Source organism: Littorina saxatilis, linkage group LG7 (genome assembly GCF_037325665.1).
Source record: "Littorina saxatilis isolate snail1 linkage group LG7, US_GU_Lsax_2.0, whole genome shotgun sequence".
NCBI classification, from domain to species: domain Eukaryota; kingdom Metazoa; phylum Mollusca; class Gastropoda; order Littorinimorpha; family Littorinidae; genus Littorina; species Littorina saxatilis.
Genome location: NC_090251.1, coordinates 8,360,984 through 8,380,746, shown reverse-complemented (window position 1 = coordinate 8,380,746; position 19,763 = coordinate 8,360,984). Strand labels below are relative to the sequence as shown.

General features: G+C 43.0%; 1 protein-coding gene across 1 annotated transcript in view; it reads left to right on the top strand.

Annotated features, from left to right (window-relative positions):
• The window catches only part of LOC138972052 (uncharacterized), a 542,426-nt gene that overhangs the window by 108,148 nt on the left and 414,515 nt on the right, over positions 1-19,763 (top strand). The window contains exons 5-6 of the mRNA XM_070344892.1: positions 15,899-15,994; positions 17,677-17,799. Coding sequence (XP_070200993.1) covers positions 15,899-15,994; positions 17,677-17,799 — 219 coding nt within the window. The remainder of the gene's footprint in view (positions 1-15,898; positions 15,995-17,676; positions 17,800-19,763) is intronic.

Sequence of the window (19,763 nt, the reverse complement as noted above, 5' to 3'; positions counted from 1 at the left end):
GAACGGAAACATCCTAACGGAAACATCCGGTGTATGAACGGAATCGGTTGACACACCGTGTATAAACTTCTGTTCAAGCGAAATGTGGTAACAGGCAAAGGTTTTGGTGCTCATGTGTAAATCAGGAGTCAGTTTTGATTACAGAGCGAGAAAAACAAGAACATGCCTGAAAATCATACAATGCTGCCACGTTTGACCAGCATGTGCAATCATAAGGTCGACTAGAACTTGGTATTTATTGTACACTGTCAGGAATGAATTATCTACAATACCGACTGTCAGTCAGAAGGCTACTATTTCATTTATACGCATTCGTTATTCTCCTCCGATTCATTCCAACAATAAAAGAAAATACGTGGAGCTCAATATGTTTATATAGCTCACTGGTAAAGCATATACATATATCAAACGTTCAGGATTCACACACACATATACACAATACGCCCAGGGTTCTAGATGAGTAAATTAATGTGTTACCCCATCACCAGAACAGCGTAGTGTAGTTCATCTCTGTTTCTCCATCACCCAGCCGACGCGGCGACTCCTGGCGTGGTCCATTATAGTCCGGTTAAGATCACGTCGCTCTGCTTCGTGCATCTTCATCTCTTCATGCGTCTGCTTGAATGGTCAAACAAGCTCTCGCGAATTCCGTCTTCTGTCTCTGGGAAGACTCCTGTGAAAGTAATTCTTGAGTCAGTATTTCCACAGGCATAACACACACACCAATTCACTCATCATTCACCCTGGGCTGTAATTACACTCTACATTCAACCACACACACACGAATTCTTAAATAACTACTGTCAATACTAATATCAATTCCCATCCATGTCCGAGTTATTTATCCACACATTAAACAACTATTCAGAATATCCAGATTAAGAACTAGTACAATGAACACTTAAGTTAACATAGCAGCGAATATTAAGAATGCCTATTCATAAACATACTAGTGTTCCTTAGCGAAAACATATCATGAAAAATAGTTTACCTGAGCACGCGAGCAAAGAATCTTCCCCGACTTGCCTCTTACATACATGTTCAATGGGCAAGTGAAGCTAACAGCTTAGGTGACTGGCGGCACAAGTCTAACAGCTCACCTTACAACAAAATGGACATTCAGGTTTTTTACCTGTTGCACGTGAGTGCGTGGAGACTCGGCTCTACAGGTAACAGTACAGGCCCCATAATCATGGTCCAACAGGCATGCGAATCAATAATAATGTTTTCGCGATACGAGTCTACTTCTGTCAATTAATGCATACTAATAACAGCATCATTTCATCATTAATTAAGTACTCATATTACATACATGTTCATACATAAAACCCATAAATGTCATATCTGACAATGCCTCCCACTTCAAGTAGAAAGCTGCATAAAAGATTTCTCATTTCTTAACTCGATAACACCATACAAATGTTATCATCCATGATAATACATTGCATTTAACACAATAAGTCCCACTCAAAGTGTCAACGTCACTACTTGTATATACAGTTCTTATACAAAACAGATCTTACTTCCAGGGCCATTTTTCTTCTTGTTCAAAGAGTTTGATCACAGACTGATCGAGACAACAAATCCGCAAACTGATTGCACTGGCCTGCAATCGGCTGAACAACGAACTTGAACTCCTGAAGAGACAACACCCAACGCATCACACGACTGTTCTTGAGCCTACATGACGCCATGTATGTGAGTGGCCTCTGATCCGTCTGTATGACAAATTCCCGGCAAAGCAGGTAGCGCGAGAACTTTGTGAGTCCCCAAACAATGGCAAGACATTCACGTTCGATGGTAGAGTACCTGGACTCTCGATCAAGCAGTTTTCGACTGGCATAAGCAACAGGATGTAGAAGACCCTCCTTTTCCTGCAGAAGAACTGCAACCAAACCTGTCGAACTTGCATCAGTTCTCACAACGAAATCTTGACTCAGGTCAGGCAAGAGAAGAACAGGGAAGGTAGACAGCACCTCCTGAACAGCTTTCAGCGCAGAATCACATTCTGCCGTCCATGTGATAGTTTTGCCGTGATCGTCTCGGGTTAGATCCGTCAAAGGAGCTGTCAAGGTTGCAAAGTTAGGGACGTATCGCCTGTAGTAACTTAACAACCCCATCAGGGAACGAACCTGCTTCTTTGTCGTTGGCCGATTCACAGACAAAATCTTCTTGACCTTCCCGTCCTCTGGTTTGAGATATCCTCGACCGACAACATGTCCGAGAAACTCCAACTCAGAAAACCCAGCAAACAGTTTGGATGGTCGAGCCGTGAGACGAAATCTCTGCATCTTGCTCAGAACAGCCCGAACCTGCTTCACGTGGTCTGACCATGTTTGCGTAGCAATGAGAATGTCATCGTAAAAGTTGACTGCTGAGTTCTCTGCTAGATTTAGCTTCCGCATCATCCGAGCAAAAGTTGCTGGAGCTGAGACCAGTCCAAATGGCATTGGAACAACCCAAGAGGAGTTTGGAAAGCTGTTTTATGTATATCTTCCGGCTTGATCGGAATCTGCCAATAGCCTTTTGCAAGGTCAATCTTCGTGTAGAAGTTTGCTCCAGCAAGACTACAAAACAACTCATCCGGGTCAGGGATCGGCTCGGCATCAAAATGCGTGATCTTGTTCAAGGCGCGGAAATCAATGCAAAAACGAACTGATCCGTCTCTTTTCGCCACCAAGACAATAGGCGAAGAGTACGCAGATTTCGAAGGTTCTATGACGCCTAAATCCAGCATGGATTTGATCTCCTTCTCAACTGTCTGTCTAGACGCAAACGGCAACGGGTATGGCTTCCTGTATACAGGACACTCGCTTGTCAAAGGAATGACGTGGTCATCGACATCTTTTGTAACTCCCGGCTTGTCTGTAAGAAGTTCAGAAAATTCCTGGAAAACGGTTTCCAGTTCAGTACGTCTTGAATGAGAAAGATCATCAGAGTAATGAACATCTTTGACAGATTCACCCGTAACTGCAGGAATTGTCGGCAAGACAACCTCATCCTCGATTTCAGGAGACAACACAGCGACAGCACAAACAGGATCCAAGACGTGATCCGAACACGCATCTGCCTTCTGATCAGAGTCAGACATCAACGTTGAGAATTCCTCGTCATCAGGAACTGGACCAGTTCTTAACTCTCTTCCCACAGCTGCTGTCAAAACTCGTCTCTCATACTTCTTCAGCGTGTTGACGTGAAACACCTTGTGTTTGCCGTTGAGGTCAATGCGGTAGTCAACAGGGCTAACCACCTCAATCACTTTGAATGGACCTTTCCAGCACATGAGAAGCTTGTTGCTGTCAGCAGTTAAGAGTACAAGAACTTCATCCCCAGGTACAAAAGTACGAAGTTTGGCCTTCCTGTCATGGTAATGTTTGTGAATACGAGCAGCATCACGAACATTCGATTGTGCTAGAGCACACGTATCAGCGATTCTGTTCTTCAAATCGAAGACATACTGATATAGAGGTTTGGCTTCATCTCCATCAGTCCTCCCTGTCCATGAGTCCGCCAAAATAGACATTGGGCCTCTTGGAGCGCGCCCAAAGAGAAGCTCATAGGGAGAAAAGCCTGTACTGACATTTGGAAGTTCACGATACGCAAACAGGAGTGCAGGAACGTATCTGTCCCAGTCAGTTGGGCGCTCCTGGACAACCTTCTGCAACATGCTCTTCAGAGTTCCGTTGAATCGTTCGACTAACCCATTTGCTTGAGCATGGTAAGGAGAAGTGTGGATCGACTTGATTGCCAAAAGTCTGTATATCTCCATCATGAGATCAGAAACAAACTGCGTTCCACAGTCAGAGACAATGACCTGAGGACAGCCCATCCTCGAGAAAACTGAAAACAGTGCTTCAGCAACAGAAACAGTATCGATCTGCTTCAATGGAATTGCTTCGGGGAAACGAGTCGCTGTATCCACTATCGTCAGAATGTACCGGAATCCAGTCGAAGATACAGGTTTAAAAGGACCGACCAAGTCAATACAGATCTTCTTGAAAGGAACGTCGATAAGCGGCATCTTCTGAAGAGGAGCAGCGGGAACGCGACCCTTGGAAGACGTCTTCTGACACACATCGCACGTTCTACAATACTTGCCTACGTCACGCCTGACGCCTGGCCAAAATAATTGGGACAAGATCCTTTTTAACGTTCTTCTGGTACCGAAGTCACCCGATATGAGAGCGTCATGGGCGGTATGGAGAACTTGTTCTCTCAAAGAAGTAGGGACAACAACTTGAAAGACGACCTCAGTCTTTTCACAAAACGCTCTGTGAAGTAACCCATCTTTCATGATGAAGTAAGGTTTGCTCTGATCTGGGCCCGTATGCTTATGGGGGAAGTTCGCGACAACTCCCGAAGTTTTGAGTGACATCGGAAGTACTTGCCTCACTTTCGTATGCATGGGCCGGAAAAAGGGTTTACCTCGAAGCAAAGCGAGGAAGTAACTCAGGGTATTTTGCGACTACTTCTAAAGTTTTGAGTGACATCGGAAGTACATCCTCACTTTCGCATGCATGGGACGAAAAAAGAGTTTACTTTGGAAGCTAACGAGGAAGTAAATGAGGGTAAATGTACTACAGCCAGACCCAGTATAGTACGGTTGCTAGAAGCGCTGACCAACAAGTGTTCAGATATTTTTTTAATTGTCGTTTCTAGATAGTTAAATATGTGCTGAAAACGGTCAGCTATCGCACCATCAAGATATCGGTTCCCTAGTACCCCTTTAAGGCTCTGGAACCACCCCGGGTGGCAATATTGGGTCGCAACAAAGAGTGTTCCCCATAGCCGGAATGAGCCTCAACCGTGAAAGATAGAAAGAAAGGTATTGAACAAAAAAGACGCACAACACCAATGTGAACCATTTGTGTTATCATACTTATATTAAAATATTGATGACCATGGAATAAATGGGTTATTTTTAGATTTCTGACAAAACATCGCGAAAAACATGACAAATTGTCTTTTTTATAGCCTAAACTATGAAAGATTTAAAGACAAGTATTGAACACAAAAGATAGCAATGGATAATGGCAACAACATTTGCTCTCATTGTTGTACAAAATTGTTGATTGTTGTTTAATACTTTTCCGTTTTTGTGGATTTCACAAAGCATACCAATCAAACGGCAGTCCAGGTAACTCGTCCGAAGTTTTGCGGCTAAGAGCCTCAACATTTGAAGATAGAAAGACTATCATTGAACAAAAACTATGGTAAACACTAATGTGAATAACTTTTGATCTCACACTGATATTGAAATATTGATGACCATGCAATTAATGGGCTATTTTCAGATTTGTGGGTACAAAATCGCCCAAAACATGACACATTGTCTTTTTTCTAGCCTAAACTATGAAAGATTTAAAGACAAATATTGAATATAAAAGATTGAACGGGATACTAGCAACAACATTTGCACTCATTGTTGTACAAAATTGTTGATTGTTCTTGACTATTTTCCGTTTTTGTGGATTTCACAAAGCGTACCGATTAATCGGCAACACGTGTCAATCATCCGAATTCTTTCATGCTGCGCCAAAACGATTGAAAATGGATGGAATATTAGTGTTTGAAGACAAAAGGCGCACATTGTCATGTTAAGCATATCTTGTTACACCGTATACACATCAAAATCGTGATAGCTCTTGGTTTGAATGTTACAATGTTTGATTTTGTGCAAGTTACACACATTGATACTGACAAAATGTAATGATATTCCAGGACAATATATCCAGCGCGCTCTTTGGGTCCCCAAAACACTGTACATGGTGAGTCCAATTGTGGTGCCAAAGTAGAAAATAATTATATTCACTTTAGCGATAGTCCGCAGTAGACGACATCAAATGACACAGACTGTAATGATAACTCAAAACTCGTCATCGCTTTCAGCAAACGCGTCAAAGTCAACCTCCTCATCTTCTTCCTCGTCTTCCTTGTCATCCTCTTCTTCACAACCACCATCTGCCAGAAGATCGATCAGCGACACAGGTAGGATGGGCTTGAGGCACCACACGGGTTCCAGGACACCGTCTGCATTTTTCATCCATCCCTGCCCCTGGTCGTACGGTTTGGGCCTCTCCAGAATGCCTTCATGAGCACGCTTGTACAGGGCAACGCGGTGGTTTACTCGCTGAATGTGCGGCATCAGAGCAGATTGGCAGGGAGGCATGCGGGCTATATAGACCTTACACTTGGACGTGAGTTTCTCGTTGTCTCCCACCATCTTGCGGAGTAGCTTTTCACGAACGACATCAACTGATTTCTCACGACTGTAATTGTACATCAGGCACATAAACTCTTCCAACTGCTTCACCACCCGAAGTTTGACATCCCAGTCGTCACCAAGCTGCCTGAATGCCGTGTGAAACTTGGGGTTCTTCTCCAGTTTCTTAAGGGGCCCCACCTTCCCCTTTCCTTTGAATGCACTGGTGCAGTCCTCTCCGCTGTACACATAGAACCCAAGAAGAGTGGCACAGTAGTCATGCCCCAGGGACTCTGCAAGCTCAGAGAGGTTGATCAGTTGCCGATGTTTTCCTGATCCCGTATCCAGGTATACAGTCAACTTGATGGCTTCAGCGTGGTAGAGAAGTATGACAAAGATGTCCGTGTCCGGGGTTCTGACCACAGCGTTCTTGTATCCCAGCGCTGCGGCATAAGGGAGGTACAGCACCACCCTGGTGTCAGTCTCTTCCTGGTTGCTGTAGATATTGGGAACCTCATGCACCTCTACCTGAAAACACAATGGCCATTAGAACATTTAGATTGGAGTCTAAACTGGAAAATATATGAAGACTCCAATCTAAATGTTCTAATGGCCATTGTGTTTTCAGGTAGAGGTGCATGAGGTTCCCAATATCTACCACGCTGAAGCCATCAAGTTGACTGTATACCTGGATACGGGATCAGGAAAACATCGGCAACTGATCAACCTCTTTGAGCTTGCAGAGTCCCTGGGGCATGACTACTGTGCCACTCTTCTTGGGTTCTATGTGTACAGCGGAGAGGACTGCACCAGTGCATTCAAAGGAAAGGGGAAGGTGGGGCCCCTTAAGAAACTGGAGAAGAACCCCAAGTTTCACACGGCATTCAGGCAGCTTGGTGACGACTGGGATGTCAAACTTCGGATGGTGAAGCAGTTGAAAGAGTTTACGTGCCCAATGTACAATTACGGTCGTGAGAAATCAGTTGATGTCGTTCGTGGAAAGCTACTCCGCAAGATGGTGGGAGACAACGAGAAACTCACGTCCAAGTGTAAGGTCGATCTAGCCCGCATGCCTCCCTGCCAATCTGCTCTGATGCCGCACATTCAGCGAGTAAACCACCGCGTTGCCCTGTACAAGCGTGCTCATGAAGGCATTCTGGAGAGGCCCAAACCCTACGACCAGGGGCAGGGATGGACGAAAAATGCAGACGGTGTCCTGGAACCCGTGTGGTGCCTCACGCTCATCCTACCTGTGTCGCTGATCGATCTTCTGGCAGATGGTGGTTGTGGAGAAGAGGATGACGAGGAAGACGAGGAAGAAGATGAGGAGGTTGACTTTGACGCGTTTGCTGAAAGCGATGACGAGTTTTGAGTTATCATTACAGTCTGTGTCATTTGATGTCGTCTACTGCGGACTATCGCTAAAGTGAATATAATTATTTTCTACTTTGGCACCACAATGGGACTCACCATGTACAGTGTTTTGGGGACCCAAAGAGCGCGCTGGATATATTGTCCTGGAATATCATTACATTTTGTCAGTATCAATGTGTGTACTTGCACAAAATCAAACATTGTAACATTCAAACCAAGAGCTATCACGATTTTGATGTGTATACGGTGTAACAAGATATGCTTAACATGACAATGTGCGCCTTTTGTCTTCAAACACTAATATTCCATCCATTTTCAATCGTTTTGGCGCAGCATGAAAGAATTCGGATGATTGACACGTGTTGCCGATTAATCGGTACGCTTTGTGAAATCCACAAAAACGGAAAATAGTCAAGAACAATCAACAATTTTGTACAACAATGAGTGCAAATGTTGTTGCTAGTATCCCGTTCAATCTTTTATATTCAATATTTGTCTTTAAATCTTTCATAGTTTAGGCTAGAAAAAAGACACTTTGTCATGTTTTGGGCGATTTTGTACCCACAAATCTGAAAATAGCCCATTAATTGCATGGTCATCAATATTTCAATATCAGTGTGAGATCAAAAGTTATTCACATTAGTGTTTACCATAGTTTTTGTTCAATGATAGTCTTTCTATCTTCAAATGTTGAGGCTCTTAGCCGCAAAACTTCGGACGAGTTACCTGGACTGCCGTTTAATTGGTATGCTTTGTGAAATCCACAAAAACGGAAAAGTATTAAACAACAATCAACAATTTTGTACAACAATGAGAGCAAATGTTGTTGCCATTATCCATTGCTATCTTTTGTGTTCAATACTTGTCTTTAAATCTTTCATAGTTTAGGCTATAAAAAAGACAATTTGTCATGTTTTTCGCGATTTTTTGTCAGAAATCTAAAAATAACCCATTTATTCCATGGTCATCAATATTTTAATATAAGTATGATAACACAAATGGTTCACATTGGTGTTGTGCGTCTTTTTTGTTCAATACCTTTCTTTCTATCTTTCACGGTTGAGGCTCTTTCCGGCTATGGGGAACACTCTTTGTTGCGACCCGATATTGCCACCCGGGGTGGTTCCAGAGCCTTAAAGGGGTACTAGGGAACCGATATCTTGATGGTGCGATAGCTGACCGTTTTCAGCACATATTTTACTATCTAGAAACGACAATTAGAAAAATATCTGAACACTTGTTGGTCAGCGCTTCTAGCCACTAAACTAGTAGTAAACACGCTACTTCCACAGTTTCTCAGTGCAAAAAGGCAGGGCTTTTCTTCAGTTTTTCATGTCAAACCGAGCTGACGCTCCCAAAGAGAGAAAATAGAGGGAAAAGTCGTATCTTCTGCATGCATTTCGTGCAAATTTCCCTGAATACAAACCTGAGTTGCCAGCTTTGACTTTTGTTTGTTCTGGGTCATTGGCCACCACTCTTTCATTCCCGCTTATACGAGGGGGTTACTGTGTTTCTATGAAAATGGGCGTCGTTGTGTGCATGTGTGTGTGTGTGTGTGTGTGTGTGCGTGCGTGCGTGTGTTTGTGTGCGTGTGTGTGTGTGTTCGAGTGTTGAAGTGTAAGTTTCTGCTATTTTTTTTTCATTGCTTTATCTGTGTGTGTGTTTGTGTGTGTGTGTGTGTGTGTATTTGTGCGAGTGCCTGTCTGCCTGTGTGTGCGTGCGTGCGGGTATAATTGTGCGTCTGTTCCTTCATACGTTTGTTTGCGTGTTCGCGCGTGCCGTGTGTGTGTGTTTTCGATGTTATGTGTGTGTTCGACGGTGTGTGTGTGTGTGTGTGTGTGTTTGACGGTGTGTGTGTGTGTGTGTGTGTGTGTGTACCCACTCCCCACACTATGATGAGCTGACTATATTTGCGCCTTGATATTTTATTCATGTTCTTACGTTTTATGCTGTTTATTGTGATTCACCACACCCGAGTTTATCGTAATTGAGATCGTAAAGTGTTCTATGTCTATGTATTATGTCTAATACACATGCACACACGCACGTAGGCTACAAAAATCCAATCTTGACTTTGAACTTTATATAAACATACATCCTCTTTACAATTAACGAGGACAAACGTAATTTACAAACACCTAAGTACAACAATTTTTCTGTTTTAAAAATTCGGACACACATTTTCTCAAATAATATGAAATTCGCTGAACTTATCTTCTTTTCACTACACCTTATATCTTGATTCCCAAAAAATGGAGTTCTGCCTTTTTAAATTTACCAGTAACACAAACATTCGCTCTGACAAAACTATTTTTGTCCAGCAGTTTTACCGATACACAATCATTAAAAAAACACTACAAAAAGAGTTTTAAGTTAACCGACTTCGCTACCACATAAACAACCTTTTTTATTGTCCCCAACATTCTGGTCAACGAAATCATTATTATAGACAGTCATTCTATTTAAGGACAATTATCACAGCTTTCGTTCAACCAGTTAAAAACAACACTTATAGTAAAAGCTACAGCGCGATCAACGTTTGCCCATTTACGAACTCGCGATGAGATTTGTTTCTTCTGGTCACCAAGCCTACCGTTTACAAACGCATGCGCACTAATTGGGATTCCCCAAATTTTCTCGACCTTGACCTCAGAACTCTCGAAGCCACTACTTCGGCGTTCAATTTAGCTCGTGCATACCGAGTAGCTGGCAACTTTGCTTTCGAAGTTCCCACTTCCAATGTCAAGGGCCTCTCGCTTGACATAATTATACGACGATATCGCATCTCAAGGGTCCTTACCCATCCAAAAGAAACCTCCAGCGCATACTACAATTGCAGGACATTCCGTTTTTAAAGGCAGCTCATTGGGAAATTATCTCAGACACAATATCGAAGACGTGAAATGCGTCAATCGAGCAACTGTCGTAACTTGGCTACAATGAGACGGTCTCCTACCTTGCACCATAGACACGGACTGTGACATTCTTGTTTAATTTAGGTGAAATGCTTAAAACAGAGTGACTCAAAAGCGACAGTTCGATCAGTTACTGACCGAAAAAAACGTGCTCGAGTCATTCGGCGAAGGTGGCGAGCTTTCAAACCAGCACGACTGAATAACTCAGAATGCCTTTTTTCATCATGCCTCTATTCTACACGAGTAACATAGTGCAGTGGTAACGGTTCCGGACTCTCGTTCATTTGCTCCGGGTTCAAGTTCCGCCGGGAGCTATATATTTTTTATTAATCTTTTCCTTTTTAAGCCTCCGCAATTGCATTCCGGCTGCAAAAACCGGGTTTTGCCTCTGTGTTAATTTTATTCATTTGCAAAAGAAACCTTCCTATGCTTTGAAAAAATCATATCATGTCTTGACTTTCAACTGTACGCGCGTGTGTATATGTGTGTCACTACGGTGAGTATGTGTGTGTGTGTGTGTGTGTGTGTGTGTGTGTGTGTGTGTGTATGTGTGTGTGTGGGTGTGTGTGTGTGTGTGTGTGTGTGACGTGTCACTTGTGTCATCATAGTTTCAGTGTGTGTATGAGTGTAGATTGAGAGAGAATGAGAGAAAGTGAGAGAGAGTGAGTGTGTGGTTATTTGTTTGTGACTGTGTGCGTGCGTGTATGGGTGCGTGTGTGTGTGTATATGTGTGCGCGCGAGCGCGCGCGTGTGTGTGTGTGGTGTGTGTGTGTTTATGTGTGCCGTCAGTGTCACTTGTGTCATAGTGTCAGTATGTGCATGAGTGTACGTTTGTCTGTGTGTGCGTGTGTCGTAAGAGAGAGAGAGAGAGAGAGAGAGAGAGAGAGAGAGAGAGAGAGCGACACTTCTTTGGCAATTTTGGACCAGACAGCGTCTTTATGTTTAACAGTTAGACTGTTCTGAAATTTGGACAGAATAACCGTTCTTTCGTAAAACACTTCTGTCAAGAGTACAGCAATTTTACCATCTGAAAAAGGCGCAGAACGCCCCTCTGTGTCTACTTTCTTTTTGAGCGGCACACGTGCCTTGCCATTTTCGTTGACTGCCATGTTGATAGAAACGTGCGCATGCGTATTAGTAGGGATTCCCCCAATTTTCCCGACCTTGACCTTAATACTCTCGCTGTCACTACTTTGGCGTTCAAGTCAGTTCATGCATTGTGAACAATTAGAAAGTTGACTTCGGGAGTTCCCACTTCGAAAAGAGGCCTCTACTTCCAGTGTTTCTTACTTCTAGTTCATGCATACGGGCCCTGAGACCTGCGATTCCTTCTGAACTTGCTCGAAGCACTTCTTAAGTGATTCATCTTTGGTTTGCATATCAGCTAACTTCTCAGGAGTTACATCAGTAAAAACACAAGGTACCGATTTTAACGGCCTCACTGAACCTTTGGCTTTCTCCGTTTGTAGCCTGGTAGTCACTAGTCCGACAGCGTCTGGAACAATAGAGCCCACACATCCCCCAGATACTGAAACAACACCTGGTAGGTTCCCAAGAATAAGATCTGCCACAGGATCGTCAATGACACAACACGTCAGAACACCTGCAAAATAAGGCGAGTCCACCACCACTTCAGCCAAGGGAAATGTCTCAATGTGTCCCCCAAAAGACCGACAACGCTGCTCCTGCCCTGTGAACTGATCATCACGAACTAAAGCCCGTTTCACACCAGCAGTAGTGCATCCTGTGTCCCGCAAGATTGTCCCTGAAAAACCATTGATGGTTCCTATTTCCAGATGTAGGCCAGGTTGTCCCTCTGAAACAAGAACGTGTTCGCTAACAGCGGAGCTAAATGTTTCAGCAAAGTTTTTAGACGAAGCACACTGGTTCGCCCAATGACCTTGACCCCCACAGATCCTACAGACATCACTCTGTTTAATGGTCCCTCTACGTGCACCCCTGCGTTGTCCTCGACCTGTACCCGAAGAACCTCGGCCTCCTCGATAACCTCGAGAACCACTGCCCCCGTTGCTAAACCCTGTTGAATCTGCAACTCCAACTCCAGCTGAAAATATAGAAACATCTGATTTTCGCGCTAAGGTTTTGTTGGGATGAGCATCACGGTAAAGCTCAGCTGCTTCACATAACGCAGCTACGTCACCCAGCTGACGTTCCCTCAAGAACACGGCCAAATCTTTTGTACAACTCTGAAGTATCTGTTCACGCAAAAACAAGTCTTGTAAACCTTCGGCAGTGTTGGAAACACCAGACAACTCAGTCCAACGGTTGAGCAAATGACGACAGCGGGTTAAAAACGCTAAAAATGACTCTCCCATCTCGGGACGAACAGCTCTGAAACGCTCTCTGAAACCTTCCTCTGTGCATTGGAACTTACGAAGAAGATGAGACTTCAATACATCCCACGAAAGGGTTTGTTCTCCTGAAATTGAATGATAAAGCGACAAGGCACTACCTTTCAATAAAGCAGCCAAGTAGACAGGCCATTTACCCTTATCCCAGCCGCATGCCGAAGCGTGTGTTTCAAACCGAAACAAAAATGCATCAATGTCGTCTTTGTTTTCATCGAACATAGGCAATTTTGGATGAAAAGGTCCAGAACTGTTTGACTGACTAACTTTAACGTCTGATCTCTCCCTTTTCACCCTTTCTGTTTCGAGATCTAACTCGCTTTGCCTAGTCTGCTCTTTTTCTTTTTCAACTTCTAGTCTGGCAAGCTCCTTTTCTGTCTCTCGCTTTTCATGCACTTCTAGTCGAGCACTTTCTGCCTCTCTTTTTTCTTTCCGTTCATCTCTAGCAATGTTTTGCTGTTCACGGACAAAACCGGTTAAGTCTTTGTCTTTAAGACCTAGCTCTTTCCCACGAGACATCCACAAATCCCAATCGTCACTCATGGTGATAATATATATACACAACCACTATACTGTAAAAGTTACTTAATGAAAACACTTCACCACTGTAACAACATTCTTCACAAAATGTGTGTTTACAGATATGCTTACACACGTAGTCAAGCAAACATACAATGAAAAAATCTTCAAAAAGTGTGCGTTAACAGTCTACAATCTGTTAAAGACACATACACTGGAGAAAACGGGGTCACCAATTGTCAGGAATGAATTATCTACAATACCGACTGTCAGTCAGAAGGCTACTATTTCATTTATACGCATTCGTTATTCTCCTCCGATTCATTCCAACAATAAAAGAAAATACGTGGAGCTCAATATGTTTATATAGCTCACTGGTAAAGCATATACATATATCAAACGTTCAGGATTCACACACACATATACACAATACGCCCAGGGTTCTAGATGAGTAAATTAATGTGTTACCCCATCACCAGAACAGCGTAGTGTAGTTCATCTCTGTTTCTCCATCACCCAGCCGACGCGGCGACTCCTGGCGTGGTCCATTATAGTCCGGTTAAGATCACGTCGCTCTGCTTCGTGCATCTTCATCTCTTCATGCGTCTGCTTGAATGGTCAAACAAGCTCTCGCGAATTCCGTCTTCTGTCTCTGGGAAGACTCCTGTGAAAGTAATTCTTGAGTCAGTATTTCCACAGGCATAACACACACACCAATTCACTCATCATTCACCCTGGGCTGTAATTACACTCTACATTCAACCACACACACACGAATTCTTAAATAACTACTGTCAATACTAATATCAATTCCCATCCATGTCCGAGTTATTTATCCACACATTAAACAACTATTCAGAATATCCAGATTAAGAACTAGTACAATGAACACTTAAGTTAACATAGCAGCGAATATTAAGAATGCCTATTCATAAACATACTAGTGTTCCTTAGCGAAAACATATCATGAAAAATAGTTTACCTGAGCACGCGAGCAAAGAATCTTCCCCGCCTTGCCTCTTACATGTCCAATGGGCAAGTGAAGCTAACAGCTTAGGTGACTGGCGACACAAGTCTAACAGCTCACCTTACAAAAAATGGACATTCAGGTTTTTTTACCTGTTGCACGTGAGTGCGTGGAGACTCGGCTCTACAGGTAACAGTACAGGCCCCATAATCATGGTCCAACAGGCATGCGAATCAATAATAATGTTTTCGCGATACGAGTCTACTTCTGTCAATTAATGCATACTAATAACAGTATCATTTCATCATTAATTAAGTACTCATATTACATACATGTTCATACATAAAACCCATAAATGTCATATCTGACATACACCTAGCCCAATCAATTTGCTACCTAATCCTTGCAATATGACGAATGTGCGCTGTCCACACTATTTACCGCAATGTTTCCCTCAACCAAGTGCCGAAAATGACGCTGTATGAACGGAAACATCTGACGTACGAACGTAATCAGTTGACACACCGGCGCGCAGTGGCGGGCGCAGTGGCGTGGTGGTAAGACGTCGGCCTCCTAATCGGGAGGTCGTGAGTTCTAATCCCGGTCGCTGCCGCCTGGTGGGTTAAGGGTGGAGATTTTTCCGATCTCCCAGGTCAACTTATGTGCAGACCTGCCAGTGACTTAACCCTTTCGTGTGTACACGCAAGCACAAGACCAAGTGTGCACGGAAAAGATCCTGTAATCTATGTCGGAGTTCAGTGGGTTATGAAAACACGAAAATACCAGCAAGCCTACCCAACAAAAGCAGAGTGAAGCTGACTATGCTCTCAGAGTATAGTGTGGGGAACCCAAATGTGCAAACAAGCTCACGCGTCACCAGAATTTCTGGAACGCTGAAGAAGAAATTTGACATATCGTGACAAAATATTGTTTTATTTATCATTACTAAAGCAAAACATGTCAGCTAAGGATCAGGTTCAAAATCACAGTATGTTACGCGAAGTTTCTTTGACTGATAGTTATCTTTTTACAACCTGATTCACAAACAAGAAACACTACTGTTTCCAGTGGCAGGCTTTGCAACATCTAATAATCTATTACACTTTACTCGGGTATGTCCCACTATTTAGCACCACCTTTTGGCACAGGCTCATATGTATTTTTCTGTCAAATGAAACCAAATTTGCCCGGGAGTACCGACTGTCCATTAAAATCGGCCTGAAAGCCTGGTTTCCCGTCTATTTTAAGACCTGAACAATCTGAGAAAATAAGGTCTGAAAAAGGGGTAACGTTACAGAGGGTAAGAACAACAGGGTCTTAAAAGGGAGGGCGTTTCCATGGTGGGGAGGGGCGGCTGTTTGTTTGTTTGTTGTTGCTGTTTTTTTGTACAGTACTTTCGCCGTGCTTGATATTATGTAATATTCCCATGGCAAGCTGTCCGATCGTGGCCTTCAACAATCAAACTTTCGTGTTCGTATTCGTTGTCACACATAGTTTAAGTATGCGCGGACCAGGACCCAATAATTATGTGTGACTTTTACTATATTTTCAGCATACTACAACCGACTCTATCATACAGTGGTTACGATAGACGGAGAACTGTGCTTCGATTTCGGGACAGACAAGGCCACGCTGAAAGCTTACACAAGTTGGTCTCTCTCTCTCTCTCTCTCTCTCTCTCTCTCTCTCTCTCTCTCTCTCTCTCTCTCTCTCTCTCTCTCTCTCTCTCTCTCTCTCTCTCTCTCATTCTCTCAGGACATACTTAGTTATAAGCAGTGATAGGCCGTCCGGCCTGCTGCCAAGCAAGGGGCGAACTGAAACAAATGTATGGAAAGAGAAAACGAGTCGCGTTATCGGTTTCGCAACATTTAGTCAATCTGACGGTCAAAAACTAACAGATGGAAACTGAAAACCTGGGATCAATCATCGTCGAGTCTACTTAAACCTGGTTTCTTCTGGAGAATGTACAGACGATGAGTCTGAAATGGCATGGTCTAACAGCCACATCTAAAGTCCTCTTTTACCCATACGTAGGTCAGTGAACGCGTTATGAAAAACTCAGTGCGTTTCTATTTAGGGCTGTCAGTTGAGCGTAAGAAAACACTAATTTTATTCCAAATGAATTGATTTTTGTGTGTTAATTATCACGTTTTGTTTTGTTTTGTTTGCATACATTTCGACATCATGATTTTTGCGTAAGAATGTGTTCGAAGTACAGAAAATGTCTAAGATCGCTCGAAGCAGCCAGCGTAAATGTGTCTCCCAATCAGTTTAAGGTATTCCAGCGTGAATAAGCGGTGTTAAATCAAGACGCAGGCGTTAACCTTGGCGTGAACATCAATTGAAAACATCTTTGAAAGCAGCTGAAACGGATAAAAAAAAAATCATACAAGTGTAGCCTACACACCCATGCTTGCTCAATAAAGGTTTCACCAGCTGTTAAGGGATTTGAAATTGCTTACTGCAAATTATTCCAACGTAAAACCCTTAATCGTCCGGTTCATTTCTTCGCTGGCTGTGTAAAGGCGTGTAAAGCTCATATTTCATCTGTTGGTACATGTATAGGACTCCATTTTTGGCGAGGACCGTCTGTTCCCCAATTCCAAGCTACACACCGAATGTCAGCTCAATCGAACTACACGTACCAGAGATCTTTTTCTGAGTCCGGACAAACAGACAGAAAAACTAAATAAAAGACAAACAGATTGAAACCTATACATTGTTTGTTTGTTTGTTTATTTGTTGCTTAACGTCCAGCCGACTACGCAGAGCCATATCAGGACGAGGAAGGGGGGGATGAAGGGGGCCACTTGTCAAGCGATTCCTGTTTACAAATGCACTAACCCATTACTTGTGTCCCAGCAGGCTTTAGTAAAACTAAATTAATACCTACTGGAAGATTACCAGTTTCCAGTATGTTAAAATAGGCTTAACCTATCTACTGCTGGACTTACATCAGAACACTAACAGATTAAACTATACATGAATCGCGAGACAAGCGGCAAGAGAAGAGATTTTTGGAAAAAATACAGGTGAATGAGCAAGAAGGCAGAAAAAAGAAAAGAATTCATGAAGAAAAAGAGAGCATGACAGGAAAGAGGAACCAAAAATCTACCTAACAGCAAACTAGAAAGCTCCTGCGGTTCCAAAAACAGGAGGGGCCTTTAATTTCATAACCGCAGTGCCCCACTGCGGGAAAACCTATACATACGGGGGGGTTAAAACCGACAATGAAAGACAGAAGACCTACCCTTGCCTTATTATTCAGGGTGTATTCTCTGTACACAAGGTATGGGCGACTCTTTTTCTTCTTCTTTGTTTATTCCGCAGATGAAGAGCACGCTTGCGACTCTCCTTTACGTGGTCGATACGTGACAGTGCAAAAAACAGATCATGATCCTCGCGGCACGGGCCTTTGGTATGTTGTCCAAGTACAGGAACTTCAGATCTATGGTAAGTTGTTCGATTGGTAAACTGCATCCACACACGCACGCACACACACGCGCGCATATGCACACTCACGAACGCAGGCACGCAAGCGTGCACGTACACACATCACCGTTGACGATAAGAAATGACCAATAGGTTCTGAAAAGTCACGAACATTCTTTTGTTTGTGTGTTCGTGTATATTTAGCAGAGATTGTTGGTGTCCGTCTCTTGGCGCCTTATCTGAAATATTTCCTCAACTGTTCACAGTGTGGGAGACGTTCCATGCGTAAAAAGATCTGAGGCGGTTAAGAGTTCCAGCTCTGAGGGGCCACATGTGTACAGTCTTCTCAGGTCGATCGCAACACTAGGTGTCGTAGGCAGTGTTCAGCGTTACGTTTTGGTTTATAACGTTCACAAGTGCATTGGGTATTACCACAAGTAGGCAACTAGATGCTTCTCTCTCTCCCTCTCTCTCTCTCTCTCTCTCTCTCTCTCTCTCTCTCTCTCTCTCTCTTTCTCTCCCTCCCTCCTTCCCCTCTCTCTCTCTCTCTCTCTCTCTCTCTCTATATATATATATATATATATATATATATGAGTTGTTCTTCAGTACTGGTGACAGAAAGGGGGAAAAGTGGTCAAAATTCAAATCTCTAGTTTTGTTTTTGAAATATAGCTTTTCATAAAGCAGAAACACTGTAGTATCTGTTGTACATAAGAAAAAATCACTGGTTCACATGGTTCTTACATAATCTAACTTTTAAAGCTGGTTCTTGTGTGTCTGTGTGTATGTTTGTATGATGACGACAGGACCCGAAACGGCTGCACGGACTGAGACAGGAATTGCAGAGAATGTTCTTTGCCACTCGAGTCGTGTCATAGGGTACTTTTAGAATAGCAAATTTGAAAGGATTCTTCAAAAAACGGCGGAAAACATTATATACCCTGTGAGCTATCGAGGATCCTCCCCGTCTGGGCTGTCGAAACATGGTCTTGTTAAAATACGTTTTCAAATGGTTAACGGGGATATACACTCGTAGCACATTTAGCGAAGTTATGTTGCCAAATCATCAAAGATCAACATTTCACTACACGGATCGATGCACACAGTCGAAATAGATGTGAATTTCACACGACCGAAGACTACTTACTAGCAGACTAGCAGACGACAAGATCTAAATATTTAGATCAGTGAGAGCAATCCGTTGAAGAACAGTTACTCCGCTTATACGTCTTCAGTTAAGCTTATTTCCTCTGCCATAAGTTTCCTTGCAGATCTGCAGTCGCGTAGTTTGTTTATGGCTGTTTATCGCAAAACAACACAGTTGAAATTTGTGTGTAAAATATCATAAATGTGTGGCGTGTAATCTCCGAATCAGTTCGTTATCTGCGTTTCGATGGTAATTCAGTTAGCGTGGAGTTACTTTGAATCGAAGGCGAAGGTAACCTGTGTTGCATGTGGGACGGCGTGAGCAAATTTGATTGCAATATTTTATACAGGAAGTAAATTTCAATGATTCTGGCTCAGTCTTGTAGATCTGTTATGCAGTGTTTTGGTAGTGTATCTGCTTTTCTACTATGATAATGAAGCTCATTTGGAGTGATACGCTGATCGAAGTGGGGTACCCTATGTGGGACATCAGCCGTATGCAGATTACGCCTCAGAACACTCTCGCATTTCACAAAGACAACAATAATTTGCAATATTTCAAGAACTGCATCAGTTTTATTATATACTGTTTCAACAAAAACAGCACAAACACGACTATTATCAACAACACAGAACGGGAGGTAAGTCTTCAAAGACGCACCAAGTGTGCGTTCCCGTTTTTGGACGCCATTTTTGCTAGCATTTTCACAGTAAATCTTAATATTTCCATATTCATTGATCGATTTTGGTATTTTCTTTGATTGTGCCGATTCTCCTATCTCTCTGGCATGTACTGGGTGCTTTGTGACCAGTTTCTCCCCCAGACTGTATTGAAAAAT